This window comes from Chiloscyllium plagiosum, chromosome 5 (assembly GCF_004010195.1).
Source record: "Chiloscyllium plagiosum isolate BGI_BamShark_2017 chromosome 5, ASM401019v2, whole genome shotgun sequence".
In the NCBI taxonomy this organism is placed as follows: Eukaryota; Metazoa; Chordata; class Chondrichthyes; order Orectolobiformes; family Hemiscylliidae; genus Chiloscyllium; species Chiloscyllium plagiosum.
The window spans coordinates 11047369-11066857 of NC_057714.1; the positions used below are offsets into that span (position 1 = coordinate 11047369).

The following is a 19489-nucleotide window of genomic DNA, read 5'->3' on the forward strand; positions in this document are numbered from 1 at the left end:
TTGCTGGCTAATTTGTTGGTCAGACACCTCTTTCTTTTCCACAAGTTAGTTCCAATAGGTTTACATGGGTGACTGTATTTATCCACCTCTGAAAATATAAACGTAATAAGTTTGATGAATTACAAGCTTTAGAGTAAAACAAAATCTACGTCTTTCACATTGTTGACTCATCTGACCATTCATTTTCTGGTTTAGTAGAGTCTGAAGTAATTTATAAGAATGGAAAGATTTCTCCATTTACTACAAATAACAAAATCACAAACATTCTTTAAAAAAAATGATAATTTTGTTCCATGGAGAAAATCTACTAGTATAATTAAAGTACAAACTCTACACAAATGAGCCAGTTGACCTTCATTAAAGTCTGTGTAAGGCAATTAGCCTGAAAGAGTTAATTGAAGGCCTTGCACAGCTCCACCCACTGACCTATACTATATAGTTAGTTTGCTAGTCAGTTGTAGTTGTTCCAATCTATTAGTCTTACCTTCACTGTCAACAGTCAGGCAATTTCAGTTAGCCTGCAGGTACCATTGTTATATGTCAAATATATTACAATTAACTAGTCTTAAGCCAATGGAACCTGTTAACTTGGTTAGTATGAAATAAACTACTTCTTTAACTTAAGTATGTAGCTCTTCTTGGTGAAGATTTATCAGTGGTTAATCCTTAATCACTTAATACTAGTGAATCCCACAGACTAGAATTAAATGAGGGATTGGTGGCAGCACCCAAAGGAGATCCCATCAATATGACACAAAAGCAGAGGACACTTTTAGTACAAAAGTTCCTTTTCAAACTCAAAACTTTGCATAAGGACAGAAAACACAGCAGCAGAATATGATATAGCTCATTTGAATTTGCTCTGAATTTTAAAACAATTCCATTTACTCTTCACTTCCTGTATCATGTGATTTCAAAAGACCAAATATCTGCCCAACTCAGTCCTAAATATCGAGGTCTCCTAAACACTCTGACATGAAAAATTCCAAAGATTCACAACACTTTGAGAGAAATAGCATCTTGTCATCTTAGTCTTAAATCAGTCCCTTACCTCACGGCTGTACACTATCAAGCCCTTTCAGAATCTTGTACTGTCATTTACTGAATTGCAGCAATTGCTGGTAAAAGAAAAGTTATAAATTTGAGTCATACATCTTAAGAGATGATACTATGCCTCAAAAGTTTGATGAATTACAAGCATTAGAGTAAAACAGAATCTACGTCTTTCACATTGTTGACTCATCTGACATCACCAGTAAATTAGTGCCATCATCTAGACTCTCAGACGTGTACAAATAATTCAGTAAAATGGAGTCACAGGTATGTATGTGCATTCCCAGTCAAGTACAGAGAAGCAGCTTTAGTAAGTTTCCTGGATATGTCTGACTCAAAGCCAGGTGATTTCATGAATCTGGAGTAATGTTTGAGATTCTCAGGGACACTTGCACTTGACAGCACACCATGATAGCAGCTTCCCATGTTGCTTGATAGTACGACATAAATACCAGTGAACAGTTAGTTATGGATGAATTCAAGGTGTAGGCTGATAAATGTAATTCCTGTAATACAAATATCTTAGGCTGTTGCTTGATTGATTTCTAAACATTTGATTTCTTAAGTTCCAATCTATTAGTCTTACTTCCACTGTCAACAACCAAACAATTTCAGTTAGCCTGGCAGTACCACCATCATATGTCAAATACATTACAATTAACTAGTCTTAAGCCAATGTAACCTGTTAACTTTGTTAGTATGAAATAAACTACATCTTTAATTCAAGTATGTAGTTCTTCTTGCTGAAGACTTATCAGTGGTTAATCCTTCATCACTTAATACTAGTTCTCTGAACTGAGGCACTAACCCAGATGTTAGGAACCAGTTAACTGTACTGAAATGCTCTTTCGTCATAAAACTGATATAATGCCTTGATCGTTGTCAATCTTCTCATCATTGAACTTTACAGCAATTTGCTTACTTAGACTACTTAGACAACTTGGGAGTGCATTTAGAATCAGCAACATGTTAAGAGTTACAATTTTTGTCAAACAACTCGGGCTTGAAAGCTCCCATTCCTTGAGGGACATTAGTGAACCATTTCGGTTCTGGCAATCTGGCAGTTTTCATGGTTGTTTTCCTTGGCCGCAAATCACAGTATTAAACAAACTAAATCTGACAAATTATTACCAGTTGAATTCTCAACTTCTGGGATGCTTATCAATTTCATAACATGTGACTGTCATATGGGGTGGGCACACCTAAATTGTGACAGATTTGCTGACCATTCATGCTTTTAATATCCTTTCCAATTGATAGGGAGAAACAGTTTTTCTTTACTTCAAAGACAGAATTCCAATTGTAAATTCAGAAGTGGAGAGCCATCACAATTCACCACATCAAATGCTTTCCTCACCACATCAACTCTTTTCTGTTAGCTCCAGATTTCATCACTTTACAATTCTGTACCCTGTTTCAACCTCAATTTCTACTGCAGGAGCTCCCTTATCCATCCTTTACTCTGCTGCACCCATAATCTGGGTACTGGTGCACTCCAATCTTAGCTAGTAATAGGTCCATACTAAAACATTCAGCTGCACAGCAGACCCAGATGAACACTGTGTAATACAACAGGACATCTGTAGCAAGTTTTAAGTAAACTTAATAAATATGATTTATTATTCTGCAAGGTTATCTTGTTTCTGGATATGGTACAGTTCATTATAGCACTTGAAAGCAATAACTTTCTTGTTTACAATTTTTCCTATTCAGAGAGCTTATCTGATCATCAAAAACTGATTTTTCAGAGAAGCAACTTTAAAAATATTTGTAAATGAGACCTATGGATACGAAGTTAACACAATAGATAGCTGACTGACTATAGACAGTATTAAGTAGATATAACTTTATCATGAGGGCTATTCTCAAGATGATTGACCAAGTGTGAATGTGAAGTATGTTATTGTTCTTTTTGGCCTGCAATTGAGGTTACTGTAGGACACTCCAGAATAATCCAATAAAGGGAGACAAAAAAAAATTGCTCTGTATGTGCTAAGTCAATTCAAATCAGCAGGTGTCAAACTTCTATAATAATAATGAAAAATTATTTAGGAAGTTTTCATCAGAAATAGTTGTCTTCAAAACATTATGTGCTAATTCTGAAGTTGTGAACTATTCTGGATTTCTTCCAGATTTTTTCTGAATGCTTCCTTTGAACAAATGTTTTTCTTCTTTTCCTGTTCAACCTTAAAATGAACATAGTAGCATTTCTGCAATAAATTATTTGGATATAACTAATTTCTATTAACTGTCTGAACAAAGCAGCATTCAGTAAAAAGTAAACAAAAACAGTTTAGTCATTGCTTTCACGTGGCAGAGTGCCCTGCACCACATCCAAAAGCATGATCTCAGAGTACGAAAACAAAAATCAAATATCAGATGTAGGTGTTTGTGGGTTGGTGAGATGAGGAGGAGGTCTGCTACAACAACCCACACTTTCTTTTCCAATTATTTTATCAGTGGTTTCTTTACAAGTCCCAATAATTAGATTTCTCAACACCTGCACATTTTTTCTTGCTGCTTCCTTAACAGCACACCACCCCACCACACACACACACAAACAAACTCATGTGCACCCTCCAACCAGCTCAGTTGGTATCAACATGCACACCCACTCCTCCTTCCCACAAAACCACTGCTGATTTTTCTAAAGAAAATCTTTGAGACAACTTGTTTCACCTGGTAAAGAAGTTCGTTGTTCCATTAAATGCAAGGCTGTTTACAACACTTGCAGCTAGTTTTAAAAGCCCGGAGACAGAAAATTTGATACTTGTGGGAAAGAAAACATTATCCAACTGAATTGGAATGGATATTCAACTTTATGTTTAAAATGCATTCCAGGAGGTTTACTTCCAAATATTAAAATGAAGTCATGAAGTACAAAATATACAATACTAACAATACCAACTCACATTGAAGACTGTATGTTTGAGGTGAATAAACTGATGGAATGCAAGCATTTACTAAAGTGTTTACAAAAGCATTGGGCACTACAGAAATGAATGTGCGCATTGTATGATATTCCAATTTACATCATTGCTGAATGAAACGGATGTAATGGAAGGAAAGCTAAGTCCAGCTTCTATAGGGTGTTCAATCTGTAAAATCAATAGTGGTTTTTCCTTCCCTGAATCTGATTAGTCACAACACACAGACGTGTGCTGTTCCTTTGAAGTCTAGGGAATTCTAGGCATCTTAAACCTGTATTTAAAATATGGGAACATCTACAAGCACAGCTGCAAGCCTTTCAGGGCTGTAACTCTATATTAGGCCTTCTGGTTGTTAATGGAGATTAGAAACTAGAAGACATTAAGATGCATCAAAACATCCTGGGGATTTCCTAAAAAAGTAATTTTTGACTTGCATCATTTTTGTCATTACCCTACATTTGGTCAGCAGGACAGACAATAATTTTAGGTTTTAACTGGTGGGTTAATATCAAAATGAGACAAAAGGCTGGAACCATCCCATGCCAACTCACCACAAATTCTCTCTATTCAATGTAATCTTTAATCAGCCAGAAGTATTTTCAATCTAAATATACAGCAAACATAAAATTATCAGTTTGTAAATTTGTTACAAGCAAATTAAAATAAATTAGTCCAGAAATATATAAATTTCTTGACTCCATAAGTAGTCTCTCAAAGGTTTGATATTACTTGCTACATATTAAAATTTCTTTCCTGCTTTGAATTGTTCAAATCATGTAAAGTATGCAAATGAATAACATTCTATAAAAATTGATCTCTTGGTACCATCTATTTGAGTTGAATGTCAATACAAATGTGAAGTCTGACTAGATTGAAAGGCTATAATGTACACATCATAACCTAAGAAAGAAATTCTTAATAAATTGTTTGACTAGGGAAGAGAGATACTTTGATCCATGACAACAAAAGCACATGTAAAGAATTTAGCTTTTCCCAGTTCCCAACTCCCTTGTTTCAATTCTTAGTTGCCACATTGCATATTCAGGTGAAACTCCACGATTCAAAATGCAACAAAATATTCTCCAAATACTCAGAAGATTCTGAAAATAACTTGAAAGATTTTGAATATTATTAGTTTAACAACTTAAAATTTAAGTCGAGCTTTTTAATTGATATTTTGTCTTCCATTCATCTATTGCTTTAATACATTGCTAATAATGCTGGGATTGGTCTGAACATAAAGGATGGGAGTGCAGGGTGGATAACTCATGCACATCTTGTTTGTAACCATATGGCACACTACTCCCTGTTCAAGGCACTCACATGCTTCAGATAATAGAGACTGGAGTCTGACATTTGCTCTGCACACAAATAAAGACAGCGCAATTTGTATCTGCATCATGAGTTTGCCTTGCACAAACTATAACTGATCATGTGCTCTGCCCAGTTTTGTTCTGACATCTCCAAGAGACATTGGGGAATATAAAGTAACACTCCAAGAAAACAAAACTGCAGTAAATTTCTTTATGGACCCTTTCTACTCCATGCAATTTTTAATGCAAGTCGAGCATCTCTTCATCTAGTGATATTATGGCAAATAAAAGAAAACTCCCAATATACAAATATTATTTTTTAAATTCTAAATAGGCTTCCAAAGAGAACCTTAACAAGAAGAGGGAACTAAAATTGGTTGAATAACAGATGGTTGCAACATTAAAAGTAAACAAATAGATTAAAATTAAAGTCCTTATCCAGTCATTGGGTCAACAGCATGCTGTCTTAGTCACAGTATCTCACTCATGCACACTCAGCTGACTGCTCTAAAAAAAGTAAACAACTGCAGCAAACTATTTTATTCTAACATTGAAAACAGAGTTGGAGACTAAAAGTTCTACCTACAATTCTAATTTCAGTAGAACTAGGGAAGAAGAAACAAATCTAGGAAATTGCATTGTTAACTCTTGGGTCTTGTTTGAGCAGAGGGCTCCAAACTTTGTAGACTACACAAGTAGGCAAACTAACAGAAAATAATTGGGTTGAAGCATTCACTTTTTTCAATATATCATCTTCAGCCCGTAGAATTTATTGTTTATTGCTAAATTAAGAATACTACAGTGCTTCTACAGTAGTACACTTAACACCCACTTCTCCATTAAAAACAAACTGCAACAAATTCAACAATGTAAACACACATTTTGTCACCATTTTCACACTATATGCATTTACATAAATGTACTATGACCAGTCATTGGGAAAATCTCTTCTCACAGTTTTACAGCTGGTGTGTTCCTTTGTTAGAGCTTTGATACAGTTAAGAGGTTTACAAACAGCATCTGTTATGTTTGGTATTGATAGTGTTCCCTCAGTTGCCTCCTTTCACCAATTTTGTGACAGAGAACGAAATGCTAATTCAGAAAATGTAAATTACTTGCTTGTAAATTCCTAATTCTCCAAAGACAATATCCTTCTCCAAACCAACACAAGTTTTACATAAGTATACTTTCCAGATATTCCTATTCTGAAGGAGGATCACCACAGATGCTGCCAGATCTTTTTTCCAGCAAATTCTGTTATTCTTTCAAGTATTCCTGTATGTGTCTATTCTACAATTTTGTATCATATATGAAAGTACATTACATTTAAAACAAAAATCCAAGAATGTGTACAAACTTGCAACTTTCTTTCAACTCAGTTGTGCCTAAAAATATTGTTGCATGAATACTGTTTTTAGATTTTCTTTCCTAAAACGATGGAATGCCAGAGAACCATTGAATGGTTTGCTTTTACTTAAACTTACAAGATTCTTTTAAACTAAGAACAGTTTAAAAACCAATCAAGTAAAAAAAATCTGGGAAATAACTTGAATCAGTTTAACCCTCTCCCTCTGAAAACTATGAACACTTGAAAAAGGTTAAAATTACAGTCTGGGGAAATCAGGGGAGCACATCAAACTGGTAGGTGAGAATACCAGGTCAAGTACAATAGGCTGAAAGACCTATTGTACTGTTCTATTGTTCTATGATTCCATATAATTAAACACATGAGATAAGACAAAATAGTTGCCTGACAATCAATTAAACCACAAGATGTAGTAGACAGTAACTATGTTGAAGAAAACCACTCTTTAATAAAAGCAAAATATTGTCAATGTTGGAAATCTGCAATAAGAGCAGAAAATGCTGGAGAATTCAGCAGATCTGGCAGAATTTCTGTTGTGAAGTCCAATATGATACCAGACTTGAAGCATTAACTAGGTTTCTCCCTCCATAGCAACTACCCATTTTACTGTTAAATTTAGAAAGTTTTGAATGGGGTGATTTAAAGGAAAAGAAATATCAGGAAGTTTCAATTAGAATGGAATAGCTGCTTAAGCATCAACATTCCAATTGTATAAAACTTCCTAACGAATTCTAGTATGCTTTGGTGGGGAGAGAGAAAACTTTGCATAGCTTGAAAATAGTATGTACATCTTTCCAGTTAACAAAATAGAATGTACAATGAAAATTTTTTTTACTTCCAATTAACTTCAAGGAAGATTATTAGATCTTCTTTGCAAAATAAATTCAACTAACGGTGCTAAAACCATTAAGTTATCATACACCCAAGAAGATTTTGCTGCAAAAGCTATTAAAGCATGTAAGTTTGGTCTGTAATTGAATGTTAATATGTCCAAGACATTTTCAATATTTCAACCAAAAAAAGGTTAGGCTTTTTTTTAAAACATTATATACATAGACTGACTTCACAAATAATAAAAGAAAATTCATTTTGTTCTTGTAAATCATCCTTATTTATTCCAAAATAACCTGCAATTGTGAATCTTCGTTTCTATCACATGTAATTATGCCCATTGATTACCCTTGTTCACTGATTTGCAACAATCATTCAACACAAGCATGAGCAATCTAATAAACAGATTATTTGATATACAGTTTCAAGTGGTTGCCAACAAACCATGGTATAAATAGAAATTATCAAATCATTCTAACATTAACCATTGTAAAATTACTGATGATGTTAAACATAGAAAAGCTTTGTGGTGTACAAACAAATATTTACCTCCAGACAAATGCAGAAGAAAGTCATAAAATTCTAGTTATAATTTGCGAACACAGAATATATTCAGACTTGTTGCATTTTCCTAAACCCCTCAATAACTAAAGAAATATTTAACCTTGTCACTTCAGAATGGACAGAACCACCTGTAACTAGTACTCATTTGCAAATATGGTTTATCTAACTAATGGAAGATGTTCAATCAGAGCAAAGATGGGACAGAATTGGAAAATGGGTAACGAGACGTCAGCTCTTCAATCCATGCCATAAAAACAAAATTTTAAGACTCTCTTTGCCCGGATCAATTATTAGCTTTTGATCCCCAATCAAATTAAAGAAATCTAACAAACTGTATGGAGCAAAAGCAATATTAAAAAGAGTAATTCAACTGTAAATCAGTAAGCAATTGTCAATGTTTGCCATGATCCTAGAGTAAAATAGGAATTTTACAATAAGATCCAAGTAAAACTTTTCCTTAATATAAAAGGAACCTTAAAAATGTTGTCTGAAAACCTCAATTTTAGATTAAACATTATAATTACCATCCAAACTTAGGCTAACCACAGTCACTATGTGGGACTGAAACTTGGTGCATTAACTCTGCATCTTGAAATGGCATGGTTTCATAAATCATGGAGCAACTGTCATTGCTAGAATCATAGAAATGTACAGCAGCTCATAGCACAGGTAGAGAACATATGCCTCTGTACTGGCTGTTTGAAACAGCTCTTGTGCTTACGGCTACATTCCTACCTGTTGTCTACATCCCCATAAACTCTTCACTCTCAACTACCTGAAGTTTCTTTTAAAAACATTAACTTCTACTACCTTTAAATCATGTATAAGCTCTTGTTCTGACCAACTCAGTGAGTACATATTCTCTACCTATTTAAAATCTTATGTTGAAACTTTCATGTTTCAAACAAAGAGTAGTCACCAAAAGAGATATATACAGCGCAGAAACTAGGAAGAGAACAGATTTGCAGAGAGAAAAATAAAGAATGCTGCAGACAACTGTTGTATAATTTGGTACTGCAAAAGGGAAAAGCTATTTGTCTGACATGGGAATTGAGGAATGATGATATTGTGACCAGTTTGAATGGTGCAGAATATAGGCAGCATGGCCACAGAAGACATCCTATCCCATATGGTAGACAAAATTATAGGTTCAACAGATAGTAAAACTTCATTCCTGTTCAATCTTCATGTCCTAAGTGTCTGCTGTAAAGCAGTAATTAAAAAACGTATAAAACAACTGAAAGAAAGAACAGTGACTATTTACATTTGTGAAAAAAAGCAAAAAGTTGTTTTAATTCACATAGGATCTGTACTTTGAATGCTTATATTCAAATGATTTTGTTAATTTTTATAAGAAAAAAATTGTAAAGTAAAAGCAGTGGTCTGGACTGGGCTTTTGTAGTTTGTAACCATTAACGAGGTTTTCCCTATAAATTTTTACATTTAAAGTTAGTCATTGTTGTAATAACTGTAAAGTGCTTTGGAACAGATTAAAGACAAAAACAATGCTATATGGATGCAAATGTTTTAATGTCATATTATTTGTTTAATCTGGAGGCTAATCATAATTAAGTTTAAGGTACTTAACACAAATATTTACATTTGGTATTTTAAAGTAGTTTTGCTGCACAAATTAATCTGAAGAGAATTTAACAAAGTTCTCATTTGCAATTGTTAAACAGATTATCTGTAATTGCTTTCGAAGATTTAACTAAATGATTAACTGTTGACATTATGTCTGCTAAAAGTCCAATATTCCATACATCTGAACTATTTCATTGAAAACAACTCATCAGGATTTTAACTTGAATTTATCCTTGATAATACAGTATGCTGTGATAATATATTTTGCATATATAAATAAGATATTTTGTGAACAGATGTGTAGATGTAGGATGGAGAAAGAAAAGATTTATAAGGGAGGGCAAACCCATAATCCCCCAAAAGGAACATATGCTGTTGACTTAAAAAAAACAGAACCAGACATAATGCCAGTAGTGATTAAAGTGTTTACAACAATATTAAACACTAATGTTTTGTTGAGTCTTGAACACTTTTTAATTGATGAGCAATCTTTGTAAAGATTATTTTGATTAGAGAAATATCAAAATAAAATTTAAGATTTATCTTATTGACTTACATGCAAATTTAATGACGGCAAATTTCTCCTAGATATATACTCAACCATGAACATATATCACAGTCAAAAAAAAATCCTTGATAGTTTGATTCCCAAACATTTTCCCACTGTGACCCCATTTCAAATTTTGAAAATGGTCATGACCCCTCAACGAAAACAGAGAGAGTGGGCTGGGGGGTGCTCTGTGAGGGCAGCGGTATGTTAAAGAGGGACCACAGCTGTTATAACTCTATCAGAACTCCACATTGTTGTCTCAGTGTTTGCGATTCCAAAGTTTCAGTTCTCAACACCACTTTGGGTCCTGACCCCCATTTTGGGAAGCCTTGTGTGTTATTCAAAACTGCTCACGTATTGGTTAGCACTTAAATCTTTCAACCAAACTATCCCACAGACACTATATTATACTTCAGCCAAAATCCTAAAAAAATCTTTAAATGCACACGGTACTGTTAGTTCCTGCTATGTCACATCATGGTGACTACAGTATACGCAAACAAACACCAAACCTGTACATCTAAGAAATGAGGTCATCACTCAACTGACAAGCCTTGCATAGAACATGGATGATAACATTTTACACATTGAATAGCTGGCTGCCAATTGCTTTGAAGTGGTACACTATGATTTATAGTTTACAAAATAAATGTGTACCTTAAAAAGTTATGAACATAAAACAATAGGAAGTTTTCTTTTGTTCAGGAAGCAGCAAAGCATTTCACAGCTTATCAAGGTTTCTCTAAGAATACAAGATTGGGGGCAGAACGCATTCGCAATACAGACTGAAGGAGGAATGTAGGCTAAATATTCAACAGAAATACTCAACTTTAGGACAGTTGATGACTGAACAAGAATGCCATGCAGAAACAGTTGCACTTACATCGGCATTCAAACATAACTAGAAGCACGTGGCCTCGGAAACATTTACAAACACCCACCTGTGGATGGTGGAGCAAGAGACAGAAAAGAGATGGCCAGCCAAACCATGGCCGGACGTGGATGAAGGTAGAAGCTGTGTGGATATGTTGGGCGACGGGGATTGGACAGCAAAAGTGATAGTGATGGGGTGGGGCAACATTTAACTGTGTGGGTAGGTGTGTAGGTGATGCAGAAAAACAGACCGCCAAACACACTCCACTGCAGGTGAAGTTGTGGGCAGATGTTTGACAATCTCATGAACAGTCAAAGGGTAGGGTCTGGGTAAGGGGAGAGGGAGAGGGGAGGTGAAGGTGTGTCCTGGTCACTCACTACATACCCAGTCTCCGTTGGCGCGGATCCAGTCGGTGAGGCTGCTGTCCAGGTACGCGGTCATCCAGGTGGCGATGTTGTCGACGAGCGATGCCATGTCCCTCCTCTTGGCGCTCTCCACGCACAGGGTGCCCCCGAACACGAAGAAAGCCACCACCCGGCCCCAGTTGACCCCGTCGCGGAACAGCTCCTCGGCCACCGCCTCGAAGCGGCCGCGGGCGCTCTCGGGCTCGAAGCGCATCTGCAGCGCGATGTCGGCGAACTCCTGCTGGTACTGGCGCTCGAAGCTGTCGCCCACCTCCCGGAGCACGCGGTGCGCTTTGTCGGCGGCGGCGGTGCTGGCCCGGGCCCGGGCCCCGGTCCCGGTGCGGGTCCGCCCGGGGCTCGGTGAGCCGGCGGGGGTCGGAGAGCCGGCTGCTGACTCCAGGGGCTCCTCCCACACAAACCCCTGGCGGGACAGACGGTAGTACAGGTAATGGCAAACCAACTCACGGCTACTGTAAGGCATCTCGATCCAGCCGGGGGGAGGAGGAGGAGGAGGAGAAGATAATGATGATGATAAAAGATGTCACAACAACAACAACAACAACGAGGTTCAAATCCTGTATCACAGCCAACAGCAGCACATCCCTGCAAGCACTTAGAGGGTCCACTTCGTTGGATAAGTGTTTTATTCCCCCAAAAAAAAACTCCTTCAAGGTGTCAAACTTCAATTGGTCCCTTGCAACCTTACTCAATTCGATTTTCTGCCTTCAGACATGTTCCCTTTCTTGGTCAATCTTCCTCGTTAAAAATCGTTCCCTTTTTTTCCTTCCTTTTACCCGTTTTAATTCCACTTTCCTTGCGTTGCGGCAACGGATTCCTCTTTTTTTTTTCGGTCGATTGCAAATCGCTCCCTCTTCTTATTCTGAACGCATTCTCTTATATTTTTTTTCCCCCGCCGCCGCCGCCGCTTTTGGACAGAGTTTGCTGTCTTGATGTTGCGAGACGATGTGGGAACTGGCCCCGGGGGTAGTTTTGAGAGATTTTTCAGCTCCGTCGGTTGAAGGAGAAAGGAATTGTTCTGTCTGACATACGCTCCCTCTCGTTATGATGGCAGTGAACTAGGGATTTTGTGTGTGTCTGTTGCTGCTGCTGCTGTTGCTGCTTCCAGCCTAGTCGCTCCGAAACCTGACGTGTAGATAGATGATAGATGTGAGAGGGGAGCGGGAGAGGCTTTGCCACAGCCAACTGCTGCTTCACAGTCGGTGAGTGAAGGAAGGAAAAGGGGAGCGAGCGACAATCCCAAAGCGGTGGGAGTGGGGTGTGGGGAGTGAGTGAGTGAAGCTGCCCGCTTCCCACAGTCAGAGCAAGGAGATCCGAAACTGCTGCAGCTCCTCCTCGACAGGCACTTGAAGGGGGAGGGAGGGAGGAAGGGGGCAAGTTGGTGATGTTTGACAACCCCCTCCCCCCGTTTTTCCCCCCCTAGACCCCGCCGGCAAGCACTACCCACCCCGCCCCACACTTGCCTCCCAAGCGGTTTTTCTTTTCCTGTGCAGAGCTCGGTTCACCGCCCCTTCCCTCCCTCCCTCCCCCCACGACTCCTGAAAACCCGGCGGAGAAGATATGTCCTGCAGCTCCCAGTCACCTCCACAGCGGCTGCACCCAGCCAGAGGGAAAAGTCCTCGGACTCTGCAATCTCCAATTCCCTTCTTGCTTGCTTCCTGCAGTCAGTCAGTCAGTCAGAGCCCCAGGGCACAGACCTCCCTCTCTCATTTTCACACTCTGCACTTCATTCTCTTCCCCAGAAAACACGCAATATCCTGCACGTCACCGCTTTTGCCGCCCATGGCATGTTCATTCACTAAAATCTCTCAGAGCCCCGAGTGGGAGGCGCCAGGCTCCTCCGCCCAGCTTGCACAAGCCTCTCTCCTCGGCTCGCTCGCTCGCTCGCTTCGGACATTTGCAAAGCCTCAGCCCTTTCAGCAAAATGTCTTTCCCGCGGTGGAGCCCCCTCGAAACCGGGAAGAAGCGAGAAAGGTTTTGAGCGCAGTCCACAAACGCAGCAATCCATTCGTTGTTTTTGTTATGGAGGGTGGGAGCTAACTAGACGTGGACAGGAATCGCACGAACTGGCGGATCATTTCTCGCCAGTTAATGTGTTACAGGCTGCTGCCCTTTCCGATGCAAAATCTGAATTGCAGATGGAAACCTCGGGTGGGCTGTAAGGACTGTCGGCAAGCTCCCCTCAATTTGTTGATGTATGCAAGCTGTGTAGCAGTTTTCAGATAAATAATGTTCGTTAATATTGAGCCAGGGTTGTGCTGAACACAGAGACACAAGATGGAGTAATGTGGTTGAAAGCAATCGAGCTGAAGGGATTTGAGCTTTAGGTTCAGTTCTCCAAGATAAAGCCGGTATTGTCAGTCAGTGATCAACTCCATAGGCCATGTAGAGGATACATGCAAGAAGACGTTAAGAAATGAATGTAATTGGAAAATATTAATCACTCGAGTAGTTCTGTCATCCGAACCTAATGACTGACAGTATATCCTTGTCGGTGGTCCCTTGATTGGAAACACAGATGATAGGAGCAGGAATGGCCATTCAGCCCAGACCAGCCGCTCCGCCTGTCAGCATGATGATGGCTGTATCCCAACTGTTCTGAAAAAAAATCACACAACACCAGGTTATAATCCAACAGTTAAAAATCACACAACACCAGGTTATAATCCAACAGTTAAAAATCACACAACACCAGGTTATAGTCCAACAGGTTTAATTGGAAGCACTAGCTTTCGGAGCGACGCTCCTTCATCAAATGTCTGTGAAGCAGCACCATAAGACCCAGCAAAATATTAGAAAATATGAGATAGAAAAATAAAAACAAATTGTTGGGAAAACTTAGGTTTGGCAGGAACACGGAAACAGGCCTTTCAGCCCAACTTGTCCATGCTAACCAAGTTTCCTGAACTGAACAAATTCCATTTGCCTGCGTTTGGCCCATATCCCTCTAAATCTCTCCTATCCATGTACCTCTCCAAATGTCTTTTAAATGTTGTAATTGCACCTGCCACTTCCTCTGGCAGCTTATTCCATACACACACCATCCTCTGCACGAAAGGTTGTCTCTCAACCCCCTTTCCCTCTTACCTTAAACCTATGCCCTCTGGTTTTGGACTCCCCTACACTGGGGAAAAAACCTTAGCTATTCACCTTATCTATGCCCCTCATGGTCTTATGAACTCTATGAGGTCATTGCTCAGTCTTCTACACTCTAGGGAAAAATGTCCCGGCAAGATCCCATGTTTCCAGGTCAGTGATGGTGAGAAGGGGTTCAGGTGGGGAATAAAGTTAGTGGAGGAAGAGAATGGGGTGGGCATGTGGCTCTCAGCAGGGTGTGTTATACTTCCCAATGCCAGGACCCTCAATCAGGCAATGTGCCTTTGAATGAGGAGAATCATTGAAACTGGTAAGCACCCATGCCAGGGTTTAATTGTTGTGCAATAATAGCAAGTCCCTCACCTGCACTGGGTTAGTATCAGCATTTGGCAAGATGAACCCTTAAAGTAGGCATTGCCATCATGTGCCAGCTTTTCACTTGATTAAATGGAACCTGCTGTGGGCCTGGGCAGATGATTTACATAATAAAACGAAAGCAAGCTAAATAACAAGTTTTAAACTGTTCATTCTCTCGGTGATGAAAATAACGGTGTCACTAACTGCAATACACCAAATGGCTCCACGAAACATTAGAGAATTTAGGCTGACCATTTTAAAAATGAAATCTTTTTTTTTCTTTTCTTTTTTTCTTTATTCAAATTCCACCACCAGGAAGATAGGAAAACACCCGGGTGGCCAGTGACAAACACTGCCCTTCACATCAAAGGGCAGTGCTGTGTGATCAAAAGAGTGAAGGGGAGGGAATTCCTTGTTAATTTTTTTTTTCTTCATGGTGTGTGTGTGCAGGTGTGAGACACAGTGAAAGACACAAAGTACACGAATCTTTATTCAAATTCCACCACCAGGAAGATAGGAAAACACCCGGGTGGCCAGTGACAAACACTGCCCTTCACATCAAAGGGCAATGCTGTGTGATCAAAACAGTGAAGGGGAGGGTAGGGAAATACTCCAGTTTATTTTTTTTTATCCCTATTGTTTTTTTTTTTAACCCCCACACTACCACCTAAGTGCAGTAGTGCCTATTTTTTCCCCCAGCACCCATGGTGTGTGTATGCAGGTGTGAGACACAGTGAAAGACAAAGTGCACGAATCTTTATTCAAATTCAAATCCCTATTTATATATTTTTTTTTAGGGGAGGGTAGGGACTAAATCAAAATAGAATTGGAGGGAGAAATGATGCACACGACCCCCTGCGGCGCCCACCTCTCCCTGAACAACTCCAGGGTGTTGGTCGACACCGCGTGCTCCTTCTCCAAGGACACCCGGGCCCTAACGTAACCGCGGAAGAGGGGCAGGCAGTCGGCCCTAACGACCCCCTCCACGGCCCGCTGCATCGTCCTGTTAATGGCCAGTTTGGCCAGGCCCAGGAGCAGATGTACAGGGTTCTTCTTTTCATATCCCTAAACAAAACAAAGTTAAAATTTCGGAGGCGGCTCAGGTTGTGGGGCACAGGCTCCCGCGGGAAGTACGGGACCTTGGGGCCAATGTGAAATTCCGGCCGGGCTGGGGTGAGCGCGGACGGGATCCCACCGGACACCTGAGCGTCTTCCAACTGGTGCATTACGTCGGGTGCGAGCACCGCCGTTTTAAGGCGCGAAATCATTATTAGCTACAGGAGTCTAAACAATGCTACTTTAATCTAGTGCTTTATATCTCAACACCTCTTTAGACATGTAATCCCGGGTATCTCTATTTATTTCTTAAATGGGATGATGTGGAGATGCTGGAGTTGACCTGTGATGGACAAGGTCAAAAATCAAATGACACCAGGTTATAGTCCAACAGGTTTAATTGGAAGCACACTAGCTTTCGGAGCAACGCCCCTTCTTCAGGTGATTGTAAAGGAGCGTTGCTCCGAAAGCTAGTGTGCTTCCAATTAAACCTGTTGGACTATAACCTGGTGTTGTGCGATTTTTAACTAAATTTAAAGTTGTTAAATGTTTGCTGATAAATACTGTGTCTTATACCTTCTATCATACCAGACCTGAGGAAGGAGCAGAGTTCTGAAAGTTTGCAATTTCAAATAAACCTGTTGGACTATAACCTGGTGTTGTGTGATTTTTAACTTTGTATACCCCAGTCCAACACCGGCATCTCCAAATCATGACTTAAATTTAGTTGTTCTTGTTGAATCCTTTAATCAGTTATGAGGTAGACTGCTGATTAAAATACAAAATCCAGACTCCTTTCAAGTTTTTGTCCTAGACAGTTAAAGGTTTTATCAATATACAAGAGGTGATATCTCAGAGCAAAAGAGAAAATGCTGGAAAATCTCAGCAGGTCTAGCAGCATCTGTAAGGAGAGAAAAGAGCTGACGTTTCGAGTCTAACTGACCCTTTGCCCTTTGACAAAGGGTCAGTTAAACTCGAAATGTCAGCTCTTTTCTCTCCTTACAGATGCTGCCAGACCTGCTGAGATTTTCCAGCATTTTCTCTTTTGGTTTCAGATTCCAGCATCCGCAGTAATTTGCTTTTATTAGGTGATATCTCAGGTTAGAAGATGCACGTTAGGTATGAGATCCCGCTTCTGTCTACGATTTAAGCTGAGGTCTGGTTTTCTTTGACACAAAAGAGTCTTGAATAAAATAACTCCCCCTAGCGTGTATGTGTGTGTTTTTTTTTGACCGAAAAGTATCTTGATTGAACTAATCACTCCATCGTGTGTGCGTGTGGGTAAGAGAGATTGTGTGTATGTGAGAGAGAGAGAGTGTGAGTGTATGCTTGTGTGTTTATAGGAGAGCGAGTGTGCATGTGTGAGTGTTTGTGTGTGGGAAAGGGTGCATGTGCAAGTACGTGTGCAAGAGTATGTGTGAGTCTGTGTGTGAATGTATATAGTGCAGTGGGATTACCTGTAGTGTGACATGAACCCAAGATCGTGGTTGAGACTGTCGTCATGAGTATAGAACTTAGCTATCAGCCTCTCCTCAGTGATTTTGCATTGTTGCATATCTCTTAAGTCCACCTTGGAGGACGCTCATCCGAAGGTCAGAGGCTGAATGTCCTGGACCGCAGTGTTCACCCACTAGGATGGAACCCTCCCTCCCCCCCCCCCCCCCCCTCCTCCCCGCCCCCTGTGTGTTGATCATTGTGCGGTGTCTGAAATATATTCAATGATTTGACATCCACAGCCTTCTGTGATAAAGAAATCTACAAGTTCATCATCCTCTTGAGTGAAGAAATGTTTCATCTCATTCTGGAAATGGCCCACTGGCTATCTTGAGACGGTAATTCCTTATTTTAGAAAACCTAATTAGGGTGAACATCATCTCTGCATCATCTTTCCAGCCTGCCAGAATTTTATATATATCAATGAGATCTCACATTCTTCTACACTCCAGTGAATTCAGGCCCAGCTGACTCAGTCTTCTCTTTGGACAAACCTGCCATTGTGGGAATCAATCTGATAAACCTCTATTGCACTCTGGCTATGATAATTATTTCTTTTGTTAGGTCAGATGTCCAAAACTGCATACGATACTCCAGGAGTGTTTTCACCAAGGCCTTGTAAAGTTGCAGCAAGCTTGGTCTTCTACTCAAACCCACCTTTCTTAACATATTTAAATAATATGCTATCCATTTTTTTTCTACTTAAATGTACAATTTGTCATTTATCAACATTATACTGCTTCTACCATGAAATTGCTCACTCAAGTTTTCTAAATTACCCTTTTTACATCATTCTCACCAGCAAACTTGGAAATATTACATTTGATTCCCTCATCCACATTTTTGATAAATACTAAGAGTCACTGGAACTCAAACAATGACTCTTGAAGTATCCCATTTGTCATTGCCTTCCAATCTAAAAATGATTCATTTGCTATTCTGCTTCCTGTCTTTGAACTGATTGCCAATCCATGCCAGTATATTGCATTTTGATTTCGTACACTAATCTCTAATGTGGAACTTTATCAAAAACTTTCTGAAAATCCAAATACACCACATCCACCAGTTCACCTCATCTATAAGTTGTGTCCTCAAATAACTTCAGAAGGTTTGTCAAACACAACATCCCCTTAAAAAATTCATTGTGACTTTGTATAATCCTGTTGGTAATATCTAAGTCTCCTGTTATTTCATCCCTTATAATAGACTCCGGCAGGTTCCCTACTGGTGATATGGAGTCTTTAATTCCCGGTATTCTCTATTCCCCTATTTTTTAGTGTGGTAATCCATTTGCCAACCTCTAGCCCAATGGGATTGTTCCAGAATCTACAAAGTCATAGAGTCACAAAGTTTTCATAGCAAGGAAAGAAGTCTTTCACCTATTGTGTCCAGATGGTCATCAAACATCTATCTCTTCTTATTTTTCCAGCATTTGGCCCATAGCTGTGTATGCTAAGGCATTTCACATCTTCATCTAAATAGATCTTAACTATCTTGAAGGTTCCTGCATCTAACACCCTTTTAGGCAAGGAGTTAGAGATATCCACAACCCTCTTGGTAAAAATATTTTTCTTAAAATCCCCTCTAAGTCTCTTGCTCCTTACTTTAAAACTGTACTTCCTGGTTATTGACCCCTTTACTGAGGGTAAAAGTTTCTCCCTATTTTACCCACCTATGCTCCTAAACTATGAACACATCAACCAGGTATCCCTGATTCTGTCTCTGTTCTCAGGAAATTACCCGTTGCCCTATCTAGTCTTTCTTCATAGCTGAATCATTTCAACCATGCAACATTGTGGTGAATCACTTTTGCACCCTGTCTCGCCCAATCATATCTTTCCTATTAGTATGGTAATCAGAACTGCACACAGTACTCCAATTGTGGCCTAACTAATCCTATATACAGTTCTATCATAAAGTCCTTGCTCTTGTATAGAATGCTTTGACTGATAAATGCAAGTATCCTGTGTGCCCTCTTAACCACTTTATCTACCTGTCC

General features: G+C 39.4%; 1 protein-coding gene across 8 annotated transcripts in view; it reads right to left on the reverse strand.

Moving 5' to 3' along the window:
* LOC122549716 (apoptosis regulator Bcl-2-like) overlaps positions 1-14134 on the reverse strand; it is a 166797-nt gene extending 152663 nt beyond the window's left edge. For 4 of the 8 annotated variants that reach the window (XR_006311648.1, XM_043689602.1, XM_043689605.1 and 1 more), the window contains exon 1: positions 11450-13049. Coding sequence is in view for 7 of the 8 variants with exons in the window: in XM_043689602.1 (XP_043545537.1) it covers positions 11450-11950 (501 nt within the window). In the remaining variant the exon portion in view is untranslated. Of the gene's footprint in view, positions 1-11449; positions 13050-13069 lie in introns of those variants that run through there. The other 4 variants (XM_043689606.1, XM_043689608.1, XM_043689607.1 and 1 more) reach the window with 2 other exon arrangements.
* Positions 14135-19489: the final 5355 nt, after the last annotated feature.